The sequence below is a fragment of the Falco rusticolus genome, chromosome 3 (assembly GCF_015220075.1).
Source record: "Falco rusticolus isolate bFalRus1 chromosome 3, bFalRus1.pri, whole genome shotgun sequence".
NCBI classification, from domain to species: Eukaryota; Metazoa; Chordata; class Aves; order Falconiformes; family Falconidae; genus Falco; species Falco rusticolus.
The window spans coordinates 75,791,482-75,808,710 of NC_051189.1; the positions used below are offsets into that span (position 1 = coordinate 75,791,482).

Genomic DNA, 17,229 nt, shown 5'->3' on the forward strand with positions numbered 1-17,229 from the left:
CCCAAAGAAAATATGATGACAAACTGCCAGGATACAAAGGGCTGACTGACATAAGAAAAGCTTCCCCCCCACCCGCCCCTTTCTTTCTCTTAGTAGTCCCTCATGATCATGCCATTATCACGGAGCTTCCCAACCTGCAAGTGTAATTCAGTCTTTGTATGTTTCTTCTAGGACAAGGAGGCAAAAAGGAACACAAGGACTACCTCATGCTAGCTCAATTTTACCTTGTGTTGCTGCTGTAGTTTTGTAAGCTGGACGTTTTAAATGCCCCTCCAGTGTTTGGCTGTGAGGTTTCATGGTGCTCACACAAATTCTCTTAGGTTCCAAGGAACACTCCTCCAGATACTGGCAGTGGTTTAATTGTTGCCTTTTTAAAAAAAAAAAAGCAAAGACAAAAAACCCCAACAAACCAACCACAAAACCAAGCAATGTTTTGCAGCTTTCCATATATCAGTTTCCAATTATAGTAACTTTCAGAACAACAAAGTAGTAACTGTATATAATAGTATATGTATATTGTTTGCTGCCATATACTCCCTTTTTTGAGATGTAAGTTATGCAGGTCTTTTACATCTGACAGTTCTGAACCATCTGTCTAGAAATGTAGAACTGTAAAATACTGTTAGTTTCAGGTTGAGGTTTTTTAGATGTATCTTAAAAAAATATGCACAAGTCGAAGGCCTTTAGAGAAAGTGTGATTTGTTGAAGTCCAACTGATTATATCTACTATAAAAATTGCCTTTTATGAAATCAGTTTCATATTCTTTATGTGTTACCAGGTTTTGAAAGAGGAAGCAATTTTTTAGCTTCTGTGTTATCTAGAAGGAGGGGAGGAGGAAAAGACCCTGAAAATACGAAGTTTCTCGTAATACGGATGTTTTCTCCATTAGAGGCAACTTTAATGCATATGTAATTCCTGAGGAGAAACCCTTCTACTTTGCTTATACCAGCCAATTCATTCAATGCACAAGTACCACGTTACCAGTCAGCGGTCTGACTGCCTAGATTGTCAGGCAGTAAAGAAGCAGAGTAAAGGAGAACAGATCACCCTATACTGTTAGCAGAGGAAAGGAGTTAGTCACTTTTATCTCCCCCTTTAGTGTAACACCTCAAGAAATTTTTTTTGTCAGCAATTGGTTGGCTGCAGCAGCTTTCTCATTCAAGTGGTATGAGTTGCCAGGAAGGCTTATTTAGTGACAAATTAAATGTTACAATCTCCTGTAAGCTATGTATTTAAAACTACATTTTATCGTCTGGCTGTGCAGTGGAGAGCTGTTCTCCATGTAACACATACGTTGAACATTAACTACTATTTGGGTACAGAAGGTGGAGTGTGCTCTCTGATTTCTATTGGGTGTGTGGCAGTTGAAGTTAAACATACTGGTAGTCAATGCCATAAAGCAAGCAACCAGGAATAGAATGATCATAGGGCACCAAATCAGTTTTTCCTAGTTCCGTGAATTCCTCATGTCTTGGCATTTCTTTTTTACTGTGTTGGAGGGCTTTCTTCTCCCTCATTTGAGCAGTTTAAATTCTGTTGTACTTTGGTTTGACTTCTGTTAACAAGTGCTGAATTTGCTACATAGGAGAAAATGTTTTGTGTACTTGTTAACAAACTTTCTGTGTAGATGTATAATACTTGCTGTAAACCAGAGATGATGGTTTCTTAGCAATGTACTGCTTTAAGAAGCTGTTGTCTTCTCATATGCCTTCAATTGCACATTGAGCTTTGGTTAAGAATGCCTATTATTCACTCCCTGCCTCCCAAAAATACAAAGTAGTATCTTACGATGACGATGTAATGCTTGTTTTAAGTTTTTGAAGCTTGTTTTAATGGAACTCCTAATGCTGTTCCTGAAATTTGGTAAGATTCGGTGCTTCTGCTTTGTTATTAAAAAAACACAACAACAACAACAACCTTACTACACCCACCCATACCCAACCCTTAAAAAACTCAAGATTTGTTACCTACACCTAAGCTTGCTTGACCCTCTTGGAAAAATAGAGATTAAACTCTTCATCTTGTCTGTTGTGGGGAAAAGACAGATTTTAGATAGCTTTGAATCCTGGACAGGAGTTCTGTATGTTAGGATTAATGCTGTTTTTATGCAGAAGGCCGAACGAAAGGCCTTCTTTCTTCTTTCTTTCTTCCAGTTCTTTTTACAAACTAGACTCTGTAGCGCTCTTTTGGCTGAAATCAGTGAATCTTGCTACATTTTGGGATGCAGTGGGAATGCCTAATATGTTAGAGCTTTAAAAAATAAAAATAATAAAAAAAAAACCCTCAAAGTTGTATGAGAGGACAACAAGCACAAAAGTGGTTCCAGTTCTGTACTTTCCTGTATAAAGTTGTGCTGGTTTCTAGTGCTTGAAGCTGAAGCACTGGGTATCTAAATTCTTGTTTCAACCTCAGAACAAGTACAGAGGTGAATGCCACCTAGCTTTAAGATCAGTTAACTTTTCTACTATTACCCAAAGCCCATGACTGGGGCTAGTTTTGTTTCCATGCCTATGTGTTTCAGATGGCATGGCAAGTAAATGAGGTTTTTTGGCCTTTTTTGTTTCTCTTTTTAAAGACTAACTGTGATAGGAGTTAGCTACATTACTGAAGGATTCTTATCAAATACCATTAATTTTCCTCGCAGTACTCTTCAAGTTTTCAAGCTGTCCAGAATTTATTTTGCAGCTCAAGTAGTGGTATGGCACTGCATGACTGCAGTCGATACGTGATAACTGTCAGCAGATTTCAGGCAGTGTGTCAAGCGAGGTTTTATGAGAGGATTTGGCTTCCTGGCTTTAAAATGTTTGGTCTGTGACTTAAGACACTTACAGGACACAAGCCGTTCCTTTCTTTCCTCCATTTTGAGTTACAGTGAAATTTGAAAATTTTCTTTGAGAATGAAGTTTGATGCTGTTTGAATAGCTGCAGACAAGAAAAAACATGTCACTGTGTCCTTCTTGAAGAAAATAAAAAGGAAAGTCAATGCAATCCTTTAGAATAAATAGAATTACTATTTAGGTATTATTTTCTATTGTACATATCCTCTCCCCCATTTGAAATTAAAAAGAAACCTACCCAAGCAAACTAATCCACGCCCACCCATTAAACAAACAAACAAACAAAAAAAAACCAAAAGAAACAAACGCTTTCTTTTCTGTTACAGAAAAATGCAAAGGGACAGGAGTTGTTTGACCAGATTGTGTATCATTTGGACCTTGTGGAAACTGATTACTTTGGCCTACAATTCATGGATGCTTCCCAGGTTACAGTAAGTATAACTTCAGTTAATTGTTATGTTTTGCAGTAGTTTGTGTTGCCTGTTATAAATTACTGGTGCAGTTTCAGGGAAAGATGTAGGCATTATGGGACATATGGCTGAAACAACTGATCTGTTTGGTTCTTGCACATATGCCAAATGCTATAAACGAGTCATGTGTTATTTTATACGATATGCACATGAATTGATCACATATAAGTGAAAAAGCAATAATTGTGGGTAAAGAAAAATGTGCTTTATGTTTATTAGGTTCATGGTATTAAAAGTGGGTTAAATCTCTTGCAAGCAAGCATTTCTTCTAATTCCTATCTTTGCTGTTCCATGCACAGATTGTGTTGCTCTGTAGCTTTTTAGTTTCGTTTGCAATAGAGGAAAAAATTCCTTTTCTTCCCCTATCCAATGCCTTCCAGCATCTACAGGTAAAAGAAAATCAAAAGCGGAGGGATTGTATTTACAGATGCAAGTAGACAGATACATTAATAAGATAGGGTTAAAAGACTGCAACCTTGTGGTTAAACCATATTGCTATATACTTAATCTTTTTCTTCGTTCACCTTATGTGCTGAGGTGTTGATATGGCAGCAACCTGGGTTGTGAATAAAGAATATGCAGATTTGGAAAACAAGTGTTTGCTTTTAGGCTGTCTGGTCAGTATGTAAATGTTTTTTCCATAAAGCAACAGAAGACAGATGTATTGTGTGCTATTAAAATAAAATAATGTCAAAATATACCCACAATATTGATACTTTGTCAAATGTGGGTACTAACTTTATCATCTCCGAATTCTCAGCTTTATTCACTAGCAAGCTTGGGTCAATGTCAATAGGTCAGATCAGTGTTTTACCAGCTGCACTATCATCTGTGTTTTACCAATAGCTTCAAACAACAAACACGAAACCTGTCCAGATATTATAACGACTTGATATTGAGAAAGGGAATCTATCCTTTTAAGGAAAACTGGTATAATCTATTTAAACATTGTTCTGATATCCCAGTTAATTTAAGGGTATGTATTTATCACTGGGAACTGATGTTTAAATGAAGTATATCTGTAATGGGTTTGGCGTTTTTAGGAAGTTATGTGTGAGTGTTCCTGATAAAATTTATACTACATACATTGGGTGTCCTCTGATGGACCTGATCATAAAGACACTGCTAATAGGGCAGAGCCTGCTTATAATAAGAAAAACATATTCTATTGTCACTGATTGTCAAATCACCTAATTGGGATCTTGGTAACTAGGAATAGTTACCAATCTGTAATGTTCTGAAAGAAGGGAAGCAGAAGGGGAGGGTGAAACCTCCTTTCCTAGCAAGAAAGAGAAAAGATAGAAGCAGAAGACCTGGCTGAGGAACCAGAAAATGCTCATTTTCTTTCATCTTTGCAAAATGGAAGGGCTCTTTTGAATGTTAAGAAAGATGAAGCAGAGATTTGAGCAAGTATGTTTTCTGTAGATAGCTCTGTCCCTGGAGTTTGGGAAAAAATGTGCCTATATGTGCAAGTATTTTAGCTTTTTGTGCTATTTCTTCCCTCTGTATTAGAGGGGGAAGTAAATCATATCCTTCTAACTGTAGATGTTAAGGGCTATGAATAGACTCTGGGGCGCCTAAAAAAGCCAACCCTGGTTGCAGGCCTTTGGGAGCAGGGTTATGGTTTCCTGGATTATAGAGGAGTGTTGAGGGCAGAGTTCTTCACTTTCACTGGAGTGCCAGGCTGAAAGCTCTCATTCGTTTGTGTTTTCTCTGGGTTTTTTTTTGGTCTGGCTCAAGTTGGGCAGAAAGTAGAGCCTAAGAGAGCTTCAAGGCACAAGTTTATTATCTTCCTCAGCACCCTGTGCAAAAAGGTTCCATGCTTTAACAGCCTTCCTTGGTCTGTTTTGAACTTGTGACCCACTCATTTAATTTGTATAGCAAGTAATGCATAGCCTCCATGTGCTTCTGCTTAGGGCCAGCTCCAGCCACACAGTGGCAATTGCAGGACTGGGAGATTAAAGTTGTGTAAACTCCTTGAGGCTCTAAGCCTTTCTCTTTTTTATGTATTGTTAAGTGCTAAACATCTTTAAGCCACCATTATAAATAAGGAGAGCCTAGAGTAGTCTTTGAATAGTGGAGATGGCTTCTGTGGCTCAAAGGACAGCAGCTTTTGTTTCTTGGCAGTCCTGTAACTTTGCCAAAGTTGGGACAAGCAGTATTGATAGCTGTGGTTTAGGAAGGAAAATCAGAATTACATCTTAAGTGCTTTGAAAGAGAAAAAAACTTTGTGTTTGAACAGCTTATTTTTAATACCCCCCAAACAAATAAATTTTCAGTACAACCAAAAAACAAAGTTATGAAAAGCAAGGTGTCAGCAGTAAGACAGAAAATACTGTAAAGACTATTCAGTGAACATCAGTTTGCATCTTGTGCTCTTTGAAGATACCCGTGAATAGAAGGATGTAGACAATCACCTAGTAGTTTATTCTAAAGCAAACTTTGTGTACTGCTGTATTTTAAGTTATCTGCTATTAACTCCAGAAGTGAAATACTCAGGGGCAGAGGGGTTGTTAAGTGTTGTTAGTGTTTGGAAGAACTTGATCTAGTGGAAAACCTTTTCCTAAGTGAGGTTTAAAAAGCGGCACAGATACATTGCCTGCTCATCTTCAGCACCTTGACTGATCACAATTTACAGGTTATAGTGAGCAATAAAACTTGCATCTTGCTGTAGTTGCATTAATAATGGCTTTGGACCAACTCTTTTTTTTCTACCAGACTCAGTAACAAAATTCCTGAGACTTTGTGCTCTGCAGTTATTTTAATGGTGGTTCTTCCATCATACTCATCCTTTTTTAATTTCTCTTTTCCTGTCTGTTTTATAATGTGCGTAATATAGTAGTACAGTGGGGCATCTGTATAATTTATTTATAAATATGCATATATTGTGTGCTCAAAAACTTCTTTACCTTTAGCGCTCTCAAAAAAGTTTGGAGACCACTGTTCTAGGACAACTGTAGCAAGTCTGGAAACATTCTAAGGTCCTTCAAGTGTTTCCATTGTTTTGTAACAAAACCCCTGGTCTCCTTTTCTGTTCCTCCTGTTTGTGGAAGGGAGAGAAAGAGAAGGAGAGGAGGAGTGAAGGAAGGAAGCGGGAATTAAAGAAATAATTTCTTGTTCAGCTGTTACAGGACTTAAACAGGGAAGTAGTGCTTGGGGTGATTGAAGAGTGTCAGTCTTACGCAGGAGGTCTCTGCAGTGGTTTAGAAGAAATGCAAAGCTTACTGGGGTTTTAATTACTTTTACTATGAGGTGCAAGCAAAGCTGGAGGCCTTGAAAGTTTTAGTTGAGGCTGGAAAAAGCAGTAATAAAATCTTGTGAGACCATACTATCGAAGTTAAGTTGCCATGAGCAAGTATTTTATTGTTCTTTGCAGAAACTGGTCATATGCAACATATTCTATGGTTAGTTTGGATATTTGACATTAATTTTAGGCTGCTGATAGCTAATGTTTATTTGTCTTCTGTCCAGGCTTGTCCTTTCTTTGTTTCTTATTCCAGATCATCATTAGAAAAAGGAGGTTTGTGCTTTACAGCTTCTTATGACCTGCAATATATTGTAGGATTCTCTCAGGATATAGATATCGCCATTTCTTCAGTTGCATTCTTTGTTGCAATTGTCTGTCCTGTGATAGCAAAACATGGATACCCTCCCAGCCCCCTCCCTGTTCTATGGGAATTCAGAACAGAAGGATTGATCATGTTGAGTAATACTTAAAAGGTGACCTTCAGAAGAAAAGAGGAAAGGAAAATTTCTCCTTTGCTACTTTTAAACTTTATACGTTTAAAGTAAAGTAAAGAAGTCCCCAAACTGTGGTTTAGCAGGTAGGGGGTTTATTCATTGGTTTTTGGTTATTCCTTCCTCCCATGTGTTGCATTTTTATCCTCTGCTTTAGAAGATGATGTGGTTCATGGCAGTCAGCTTGGTATGATACAGGTGCCTAGGAAATCGGACAGAAAGAAGGTATTGGAAGGGATAATTGACTTCAGGTTTTAAAGGTGCCAGCTTTTGTTTAGCACACCTTCTTTTCTGAACCTGAACATTTAGCACAGTTCTCCCTCCTGTATCTCCAGGTAAGGCTTGAGAAAGCATTTAAGCAGTATTTTTCAAAGGGCAAATAAAACTTCCAGTAAGAATGGGCTTTGCCTTGCTGATAGTTAAACACATAAGTAAGCATAAGGGAAAACGGCCTATTCAAGACATTCTTTGTGCATTTTAAATCAGTAAAGCAAGCTAACCCAAAAGGATCAAACACAAGGGTTTTTTTCCTTTTCAGGTCAGCTTTGAGGGCTGTATAGATCAAGATAAGAGTTTTTCATTCTTTTAGGAAGCAAATAGAGAGGCAGTGGAATTTGCAGAGGTCAGGTGTGTGATGGTTTGTGTCAACCTGCGGTACTCTCCCTTTCAGTCTTCATTTGGCAGTCACTGTGGTCCTTACATAGACTGCTGTAGTAGCTATAGTTTATTTGTTGTATCTTGACACAAATACATCTTTCCCTTGCTGTGTGACTATTTTGAGAAGATACTGGTTGCTGCCACTTACGAAGCAATGAGTTGCTTATTTTTTCCTCTTCATTTAGTTCGAATGAGTGATCACCAGGAGAGCACCCTGCTTCCAGTATTTTAAGAATTATTTTTTTAGACGGTGTTTCTTTCATATGGAATTGATTGGTGTGTGTTTTTCAACACATGAATCCCAACCAGTCTACTGTTTTATGTCAGTTAATACCATAGGAAACGGTATTCATTTGGCAAAGAAAATAAATGATACTGGGATTAAACAGGAATAAATGGTAGTTAATCCAGCATTTGAAGTTCCGATTTACTTTACAGAATTAAAGGAGTGACCTCAGTGTAGTTCCCCTACAGCTCCCTGGGGAGGGGAAGTGGAAAGAGAGGTGCTGATCTCTTCTCCCTGGGATGCAGTGGCAGGATGCATGGGAATGGTTCGAAGCTGTGCCAGGGGAGGTTTAAACTGGACATTAAAAAGCATTTCTTTACCGAGAGGGTGGTTAATGCCCTATGCCTGTCAGTGTTTAAGAGGCATTTGAACAGTGCCCTTGATAGCATGGTCAGGCAGTTGGACTAGATGATCATTGTAGGTCCCTTCCAACTGAAATGTTTGTTCCGTTCTATTCTAAAGTAATCATAGAACTTTGGCTACCTGCAGTTTGACCACGTTTGGGGATTTTTTCCCCTTACTGTGGGCAAAGTAGCTTAGACACTGTCTTCCTATCACAACAGAGCCCTAAACCAATTAATCTCTTTCCTCCTCCTTGTTCTGCACTGGTACTTCTGAGTCCAGACTGAGGAGTGTGGCGTTGTATGGTTGAAGTGGCTGTGGTCAGCTTCGGTCCTACACTGTGACATACATAGTTAAATTTCTTCGATGAGTTTGGATCCTGAAATGATGCACAAGTTGTTTTGCCAGAGCACAAGACAGGCAGAGTACAGTCATAGGTGCTGAGAGAGAGAAGTTCCCTCTGGTTTTATTAATCTTCCTGGTGAGACTTCAGAATTCATTGCTTTTACTTTCCTGTTCTTGAGTCAGCGTGCAGTATGTAGCCAAGCCCAAACCTTTTTCTGGCTTCAACTAAAATGCTATGAAATCTTTTGAGATCAGAAGGACATTTGGAAAGTTGGTATGATTTCTAGTGTGAAGCAGCCCTCTGACATTACCTGAGACAAAGGAGTGTTGAGATTCAGCCCGATTTTCACAGTTGCACAAAATACCTGACTTTTAAAATGGTGTTGGTTTGCAAATCTGCATGAAAACTGCCAGGCCTGGGAACTCTGGGCCAATAATACTGCCAGTCCATGGTCTACCTCTGTATTTTTAGTTTGTGTTCTGTGTCATAGCCACATCACACACAGCTATGATGTGCAATGTGGGATGGAAGTAAAACAGCAGCTCATTCTTGCTTCTGAAGAGAGATGAATTTAATGCTTGCTGTGGTTTATCTCCTGGAGCAGTCTGCCCCTGGCTGCTTGGGTACAGAGAATGAATGATGGTTTCCTGTCTAGGCTATAGTCTCATATAATGGTCTGCACAAGTAGTTCCCAGAGTCTTATTAGTTATTTTTAAACCTTCTTTGAAGTGTTTACACTTACAAATAATCAATTCGAAACTTGCTGTTAGTTGAGTTTTAAGAACACCACATTCAAGATGGGGACTATTGGATCGTTATTTAATTGGGAGTTACTGCAGTTCAGATGGTGTGGTGCTTATTTCTGAACATGGTGCTAACATGAACCACAGATGAAAAGTTATTGGAGGATTTTTACTTGTAGTATAGGTATTATTCCTGTCTGGATTTATTTATTGTGAAAATAAACTTTTCTTTTAAGGGAATCAGTATATTTGTCTTTGCGAGTGATTTATCTTTAGCCAAAATAAATATTGAGGAGAGAGACATTTTTGTAGCTAGGTATTTGAAGCATAAAAAAATTAATCTGTCCTGGAGGTAAGAAAGTAACAATTTGTATAATTTCAGTAAAAAAGCAAAGTTTCAATGTTGATATTTTTTTCCTTATCAAAAATTTCAAATTTCACAAAGCTGCTGTGAACTCCTGTGGTTTCTGGTGTGGTTTTTCCTGAGAGAAAAGTAGAGACAGAATAGATTACTTGCACTCTTAAGGAATATATTTGTATGAGCTGCTTTAATGTTTTATTTCCACTCTGGTAGAGTTTCTTATATTCTAAGGATGGATTCCTTGGCAGCCTCACCTAAGGGAGTCTAGCAAGTATCACGCAAATAAAAGCACCTTCAGAATAATTGTTCCATTTTTCTTTCTCTCTCTCTTTTTGTGAGATTTATTTACCTCAAGGGTCATAAGTTGTCAGACTTTCGATCTATACTCTTCTGTACCTGTGATAAATAAATTTTTGCTTAGGGCATGCTTAGTAAATAAATACCAGCATTACCATGCAACAAATGGTTTTACGCATTTATTTAGTCATGGTATCACAGTGCTAGTGGAATGGTAAGTAGTCATTCAGAGGTTCTCCTCTTTCTGAAAGCATGAATGCTTTAGTAGGGAGGAAGGGATGGTTTTTTCTAAGACTTTTTTTCCATAGTACCTAGGTTATTCTTTTAAAATTAATATATTCATAAAGATAGAAAAGCATCTATTTCAAGAAAACCCAAATACTGTTTTATTACCTTGTGTGACAGAGGCATTTATTTACATGGAGTTGCTTCAAATCAGATTGCAGCCTTGTGTAGGACATTGTGCAGAGACAGTCAAAAATTTAAGCTAAATTTACATTGGAGAGTATTTATTGCTACTCTTCTGTAGATGCAGTTTGCACAGATGAGAGAGTGCATAAACTTTGCTGAGAAGCAAGCTTTTTTGTCATCATAGTTGCATCTATTCAAGACCTTTTGCCATTAGTTGAAAAAGGGGTGGAGGATCTGCATCAGTGTTACCCAAATGCATTTAGTAGAGGTTAAGTCTTCATCCTCTTCTTGTAAAACCTTGGCTATGGAGCAATGGAAGGCAGAATAGTACAGGATGTGGAGGGTTGCTGTCAGACAGTGGAGTTGAAAGGAGAATGAAACGCAGGGGGTTTGGCCTGCTCTCCTCAGGGGCCACCTGGGCAATAGTTAAACCTGGGGACGAAAGAGTGTTCTCCTTGCACACCACTACTTTGTGGGTTTGGGTTTTGAGGTTTCCTCTCTGGAAGAGTGAAACTTCCCTGGCAGGGCTGAAGCATTTCTAAGTTAGGCTTTCCTCATGAAAGAAGGTATGTTGGTAAATGTACGAATAAACACTTTCAAAAATGTGAAGTTTAGCAAACGCATATGGCAATATTCCTTTTTAAAAGTGGGTGTTTTTTTCTGTTAAATTTTACTGTAATTAGTTCATTGTGCCAACAAAATCTTGAAATGGGACTGTTCTAAAATGTGGATTTTCTTCTTTTAGCACTGGTTGGACCATTCAAAATTCATTAAGAAGCAAATAAAAAGTGAGTACCATGTCTCTGCCTGTTTATTTTGTTATTTCCTATAGGAATTTGAAATTAGAGTATTTGAACATGATTATGAGTGTTTAAATATGGTCTTTAATGGAATAAATATTTCTTAGGAAATAGATTTAATTTAATAGTTAATTGGCTGACTATATCATGTCTAAATGCAGGAGCACTTACAAGCAACAAACCAGCCTTCAGTAGCCCTCATAAAATGTGCTGTTTCTCTAAGGCAGAGTAGGTTACCAGGTAATTTCAGTCTGATCTATGAAATCAGGTTGCCTGGACACAGATCATGGTTTCTGTCACCACTTCTGATCCAGAATGGATTTCCTGATGTTTGTTGGTTGGGTTTTTTTCCAAAGAGTAAATGGAAAATACTTCATTGTGTAATGGTTAACCTTTTTTTTCCTGTATTATAAATAAAATTAGCAGAAATACCTTCTGTTTCATCAAAGGGAGTTTTGGGTGAAGAAATTGGGTTTGTCTACTGAGTTTTTTGTGAAGCTTGGCTAAGGCAGGCAAGTTGTTCCTTCATCTCTTAACAATTTGGTTGCAACCTTGGGTACAATACAGCACAGCATCAGCACTAATGTGTTTTGTTAATATATTGCAGTTGTCAACAGCCATAGCCCAACTGATAATATTGCTTCTATGAGATGATAATAAGCATTTTGCAAGGAAGTTGTTGACCCCCTTGCAGGACCTCACAGAGATGGGTCTTGATTGCTTCAGCGGTGGTTTGCCTTTCTTTCTGATAATGATCCAAATATCTAGATGATTTTTTTAAATGGTGGAGGAGTTCTTCAGTGGCCTTTAGGACAGTTTGCTTTCAGCCCATGGTGCATGGGTGTCAGTCTCCTAGAACAGATGGTAAAGATAGCTGCCATGGGCCGGGTTTTAGTGGTTGGCTTTCTCTCGCCTTTTCATCACATCGCAGACTGCTTTACCTTAAGTGACTAAGTGATTTGCAGGTGCACTTTCTGTAATAGCTTTGTCTTTTTTCTTGATATGTCTTAAAATGTGGAAAATCAACAATTCTGTAACACCTTGGACTTGTTTAGTTGGACTGTTTTGTTTGTGTTTAATCTATGAAGGGCCTGTTTTGAAAAGCAATTGGCCAAGCCCTGCCCTGGGGAACAAGGAAGAGGGAAGCAGTTTGATGAGTGTTCTAAAGGTGTGTCTCACAACAGGATACTTTTGCCTTGTCTTCAGCAGGTGCCTTCACAAGGGTTTCTCTTTAACAATGGATGTTGCTCACTGCTCTTTTTCCCAGCAGCGGGTAGGTAGGAGCCATCATCTTGCTGATGTAGACCCTACCAGTGTTGCCAAACTGTCAGCCTAGGGTGCTATAATCTGTTTTCTAGGAGCTATCATTGCAGTGTCAAAGCCCTAATTATTTTGAGTTTTGGCTGCACATTGTCTAGTAGAATGGATCATTAATAAGCACGTATATACTGTGTTCTGGTGTTACAGAAGACCTTAGAAAGGTGTGAAAAAGAATCATTTTTCCAGCACTTAATACACTAGCAGGCTGTTGGTCTGGAAGATGAGGCTTAGGCAGACAAGGATACATTTGTTATAGTCTCATGGTAGTTTGGTACTGGTTTATCTCTGTTACGTGGAAAGTCAGACCTAGCATTCACCTTCTGAAAGGTGGTTAGAAAACAATTCTTGCAACTTCACTTCATGGAATTTGTTAGCTTTCTATGTTCATGGGTGCCTTCTAGAGTCCTCTCCAGCACTTTTCACCTTAATTTACCTTCTCTCATTCACGTGTATCAGTCAAAAACTGATCTTTTGGGTGGTTGTTTTGGTTTTTTGGTGGGGGTTTTTTTGGTTTTTTTTTTTAAGATGTGTTTGTGCCTCTTTAACAAGAAGCATCATCCTCTTCCTTTCCATTCCATCTTCTTCTGCCCCTGGCAACAGGCAGTGTACCTGGAACTTGCTGTCATCCACAGTGTGCTGCTGGGCACACCTGAACAAAAATGTGTTTGCCAGATAGACTATTGCTTGATTAACCTAATGATTAGAGTATCGTGAACTATGGAAATCATCTAGGGGTTTTATTGCATGCATTTTTAAATTTAAAAACATGAAATATTTGCTGCTTTGAAGAATTTGAAAAGCATAGTTCATTTTGGGTTTCTTGGGTTGTGGGATGGTGGCTGTTGTTCTGCCTTTGCAGAACCACAACTAGTATAAACTCTTATTTCCCCATTTAAAATCTCTGCATATACAGTTGGACCTCCGTACACGTTGCATTTTCGAATTAAGTACTATTCATCAGAACCGAACAACCTTCATGAGGAGTTTACAAGGTAGGAACTGTGCATGGTTAACTGGGGGACTGGCAGAGTGGTAAATAAGACATCTAAGGTACATGGGGGTACTGTAAGCAGGTGATTTGAGCTTTCTTATTAAGAATGGTCATTTTGTCTGACTTCCTAGGTGTTTTCCTACTGTCAGAGAAACATCATCTTTTTTTTACTTGATGCCAAAACCCATTCATGAGTTTCTCCAAGTGTTTTAATGTGTAGGAGATGCTATGTTCTTATTCTTTGAAGTTTGCAAATAAAGGCAATGTTGGGTAGGGAGGGCTGCAGCTGGGAGACAGCTGCTCTTTACACCAATGACACCTGCCATACCTCTGAGAGGATTTCCCACCATGTCTGTGTCCTGTTAAAATGCCAGTGCTCTGCTGTGTCCCCCTTGCTCCAAGACTTGGGGTGATTTAATAATAATACAAAGGCCACAGAACTGTGGGCAATAGACAGCTTTACTTCTTGGTTAACGGTTGATTGAATCTCTTCCACTTCCCCACAAGTTCTCTGTGGTGCAAGAGGTGTAAAGACTGCATTGTATGAAGTCACCTTAGAATACCTGGAGGTCTTTTGTTTCAATCTGGTGGACTGTTTTCTGGGCTGTGAGGACTATACCTTACTGGGTTTGTAGCATCCTGGTGTGATCTAGAGGATATTCGGAAAACTGGGAAAGGAGCAGCTGTGCTTAGTATCTGCCAGCTTTGTGTCATCTTTGTATAGTACTCATTTATCTTAATGTTATTTTATCTTGTGGGGTTTTTTTGTTCAGTTTCTCACCGTAGGGCACTTTGTCTTCTAATTTGCATGGCAATAATCAGTGTTCTTCCCATCAGCGTAAGGTGTTTAAAGATTTGGTTGTTGTGGTTCATGTGCATGTGATGTTTACATTAAACTTACCACTGCAGGCATATGTTTACTGTCTTCTTTCCTGTCTGCTGTGTTGACTGTGTATTTTCTTTCACTGCCCAAGACAACACCAGAACTAATTGTCACCACCTTATGATACTGACATGGAGGCTTTAATATCCATTATCAGTTTAGTGCAGCAGTGTTAATTCAATAAAAGGGTCTGTTCGTATACAATGCATAATTAACCTATAGATTTCCCTGCCACTTATGTAATTGAGTATAAGGTCTTAAGAGAATCCAAAAACCTGGATGATTTTGGGGCATCTCTAATGAGAAAATCACTTAAATTAGTAGGAATGATATATATTTTCTGAAAATTGATGTAAGTCTTCATACATCAGGGTGCATGTCTGACAAGTATTATATTTCCCCAGTGGTCAAATTATTCCATTACTGCCTACCACAAGATTTCTTGCTTAATCCTTTGAAGCGTATGATCCTAGTCACTGCGAGATGTCAGTTTCTGAGCTATGTGATCATTGCTGTGATCAAGTAAGACATTTCCTCTGGAAGTATTAAACTCTCATGCTTTGTGATGTAATTATTGCTGAAAGGTGACATTTCAGAAGACTATTTTAATTAGAAAAACACTTTAGTCAGCTAAATTTTCAGTATTATGAACAATTTTTTTTTTATTATGATAAGTTTGACAGAAGACCTCTGTGAAACTATGGAAGGAAAATGAAACTGAGCTGGAAATTGATTTTACAGTGAACAAATAGTTGCATTTTTCTTTTTCGCTGGGGAAAGTAATTTTGAATGTTGTTGTTTTTTTAAGAGTCTTTATGCTGGCTGGATCATATTTTCCATGTAACGTGTTGAGTAAAATGTGAAGATTAACAACTGTATTCTCAGAACTATTCCAAGTGGAAGTGGAGTGGAGTAAGGGGAGGAAGAAAAACAATAATTAACAATAACCATGAACTGGCCTGATTGGAAGGATGTTTGGAATTCCTTGTGGAGATTTTCTAGTAGATTCCAGTTCATAGTGAAACTGTAAACATCACATTTTCGTAATTAGCACAGTAATGGGGATGTGTGGAATCCTTCACCCACTGTCTTTTTCCAATTTAAAAACACATGCCTCTAAACCCAACTCTTGAGTGGCTGTAGAACATGAAGCATACCTAGAACCGAAGATTAGCAACAGCTTAAAATACTACTACAATTTAAAGGCTGTAATTTGTTACTTGGCCTCCTAAATAAATGTCTGGGCTCTATGGAATTCTTCTATTTTCTTTTATTCAGAACTTTTCTGCTATTTTGAATGAAATATCAGTCTGAGCTCTTCCTTTTGCCCAGTTTGGACTTTTTCCATGTTCTTTCTTTGTGTTTGAGAAGGTAGCCCTGAAGTCTTCATGCCTTTATCTGTGTTTTGTCTCTAGATCCTGTAGTTCAATTCTTGCTTGAATTGGGCAAGACCTAGTTCACGAGAACATTGGAGTGTCAATAACGTTTAGGCTGCTGTGGTGAATGCTCAGATAGAGCACATCCCTAAACAGCAAGACTTTGGACAATGAAAAATGTTCTCTTTTTGTTTTTAGTGAAAGCTGTGGGCACTTTGAAGGTTGCAATATGTATCCCGAAGACCCTTTGTTTAAAAGCAAGTTAATTAAAATGTTGTGACTACTCAATGAATTGGGGTATTTTTCTGGCCGTTGGGGCTAGAAAGATGTCATTATATATACTTTTGACTTTCTGAATTTTTATTTGTCAGGTACCTGTTTGTATTACAGCTCCGGCAAGACATTCTTTCAGGGAAGTAAGTACCTCTTTGCTCTTGCATCTGTAATTTAATTTATAATAGTTAATCTCTTAGTGATTTAAAATTTTATTTAAATTTTATTCATGCACAGATTATAAATGTGATTTACAGTTCCACATGCGGTTTTTTTTCCCTTTAGAATGCAGAGATACATGATTTTATGTGCACCTTGACTTTATTACTGACAAATAGAATGAGTAAAGACCTTTGATGGATTGACCAGGTGATGGAAGTTTATAAAGAGAGCAAAGACTGTCCTGATGTCCTGATTTTTATGACTTGAAAATGTAACATGGGCTTACCATATTTTTCAGTATGGTAGGCAAAATAGAGGAGGAAAAGATGATGAAGTGCAACACTTTCTGTACAGGTCAAGCCTGTAAAAATATTTCATGTGTTTATAGTCTCACCTAGGCCTGTAAGTTCACACCTGCTGTATGTTTTTTTAATTACAAAAAACTCCTTAAAACTATATGTTCTAAAATAGCGTTGAAGCAAAAATGATTTCTTAGTTGATTTAATGTTGTCTCTATTATTTCAAGCTTGTTTTATGGTGGAACATATCATGTGTTTAGTGCTAATTAGGATGTACCAAATGAGGAAATAATCATGCAAGTAAAAATAGATTGTAGATGTTTCATATCATTAGTAGTTTGTGGAAGTTAATGTTTCCATTTCTTATATCAGACTACTTTTAAACTTTATTGCAAGAGGATTTCACTGAGAAAAAAGACCTGATTTTTATAGCTTCTTTTTTTTCTTTTTAAGACTGAAATGCCCGTATGAAACTGCTGTTGAACTAGCAGCTCTGTGTCTTCAAGGTATGCAATTTTTTGGAAGTAGTTTGTCTTGATGTATTAAAAAAACTCATCTTCTAGTCTCTTTTCACTCCGTTACTAACGCTTTCTCATTGGTCATATGTAAATGCCATTCCTTTACCTGAGGAGAAGA

General features: G+C 38.0%; 1 protein-coding gene across 2 annotated transcripts in view; it reads left to right on the forward strand.

The window, feature by feature from the left end:
* The window catches only part of EPB41L4B (erythrocyte membrane protein band 4.1 like 4B), a 172,344-nt gene that overhangs the window by 52,058 nt on the left and 103,057 nt on the right, over nucleotides 1-17,229 (forward strand). For both annotated transcript variants that reach the window (XM_037380279.1, XM_037380277.1), the window contains exons 2-6: nucleotides 3,165-3,269; nucleotides 11,235-11,277; nucleotides 13,523-13,601; nucleotides 16,231-16,275; nucleotides 17,047-17,099. In XM_037380279.1, coding sequence (XP_037236176.1) covers nucleotides 3,165-3,269; nucleotides 11,235-11,277; nucleotides 13,523-13,601; nucleotides 16,231-16,275; nucleotides 17,047-17,099 — 325 coding nt within the window. The remainder of the gene's footprint in view (nucleotides 1-3,164; nucleotides 3,270-11,234; nucleotides 11,278-13,522; nucleotides 13,602-16,230; nucleotides 16,276-17,046; nucleotides 17,100-17,229) is intronic.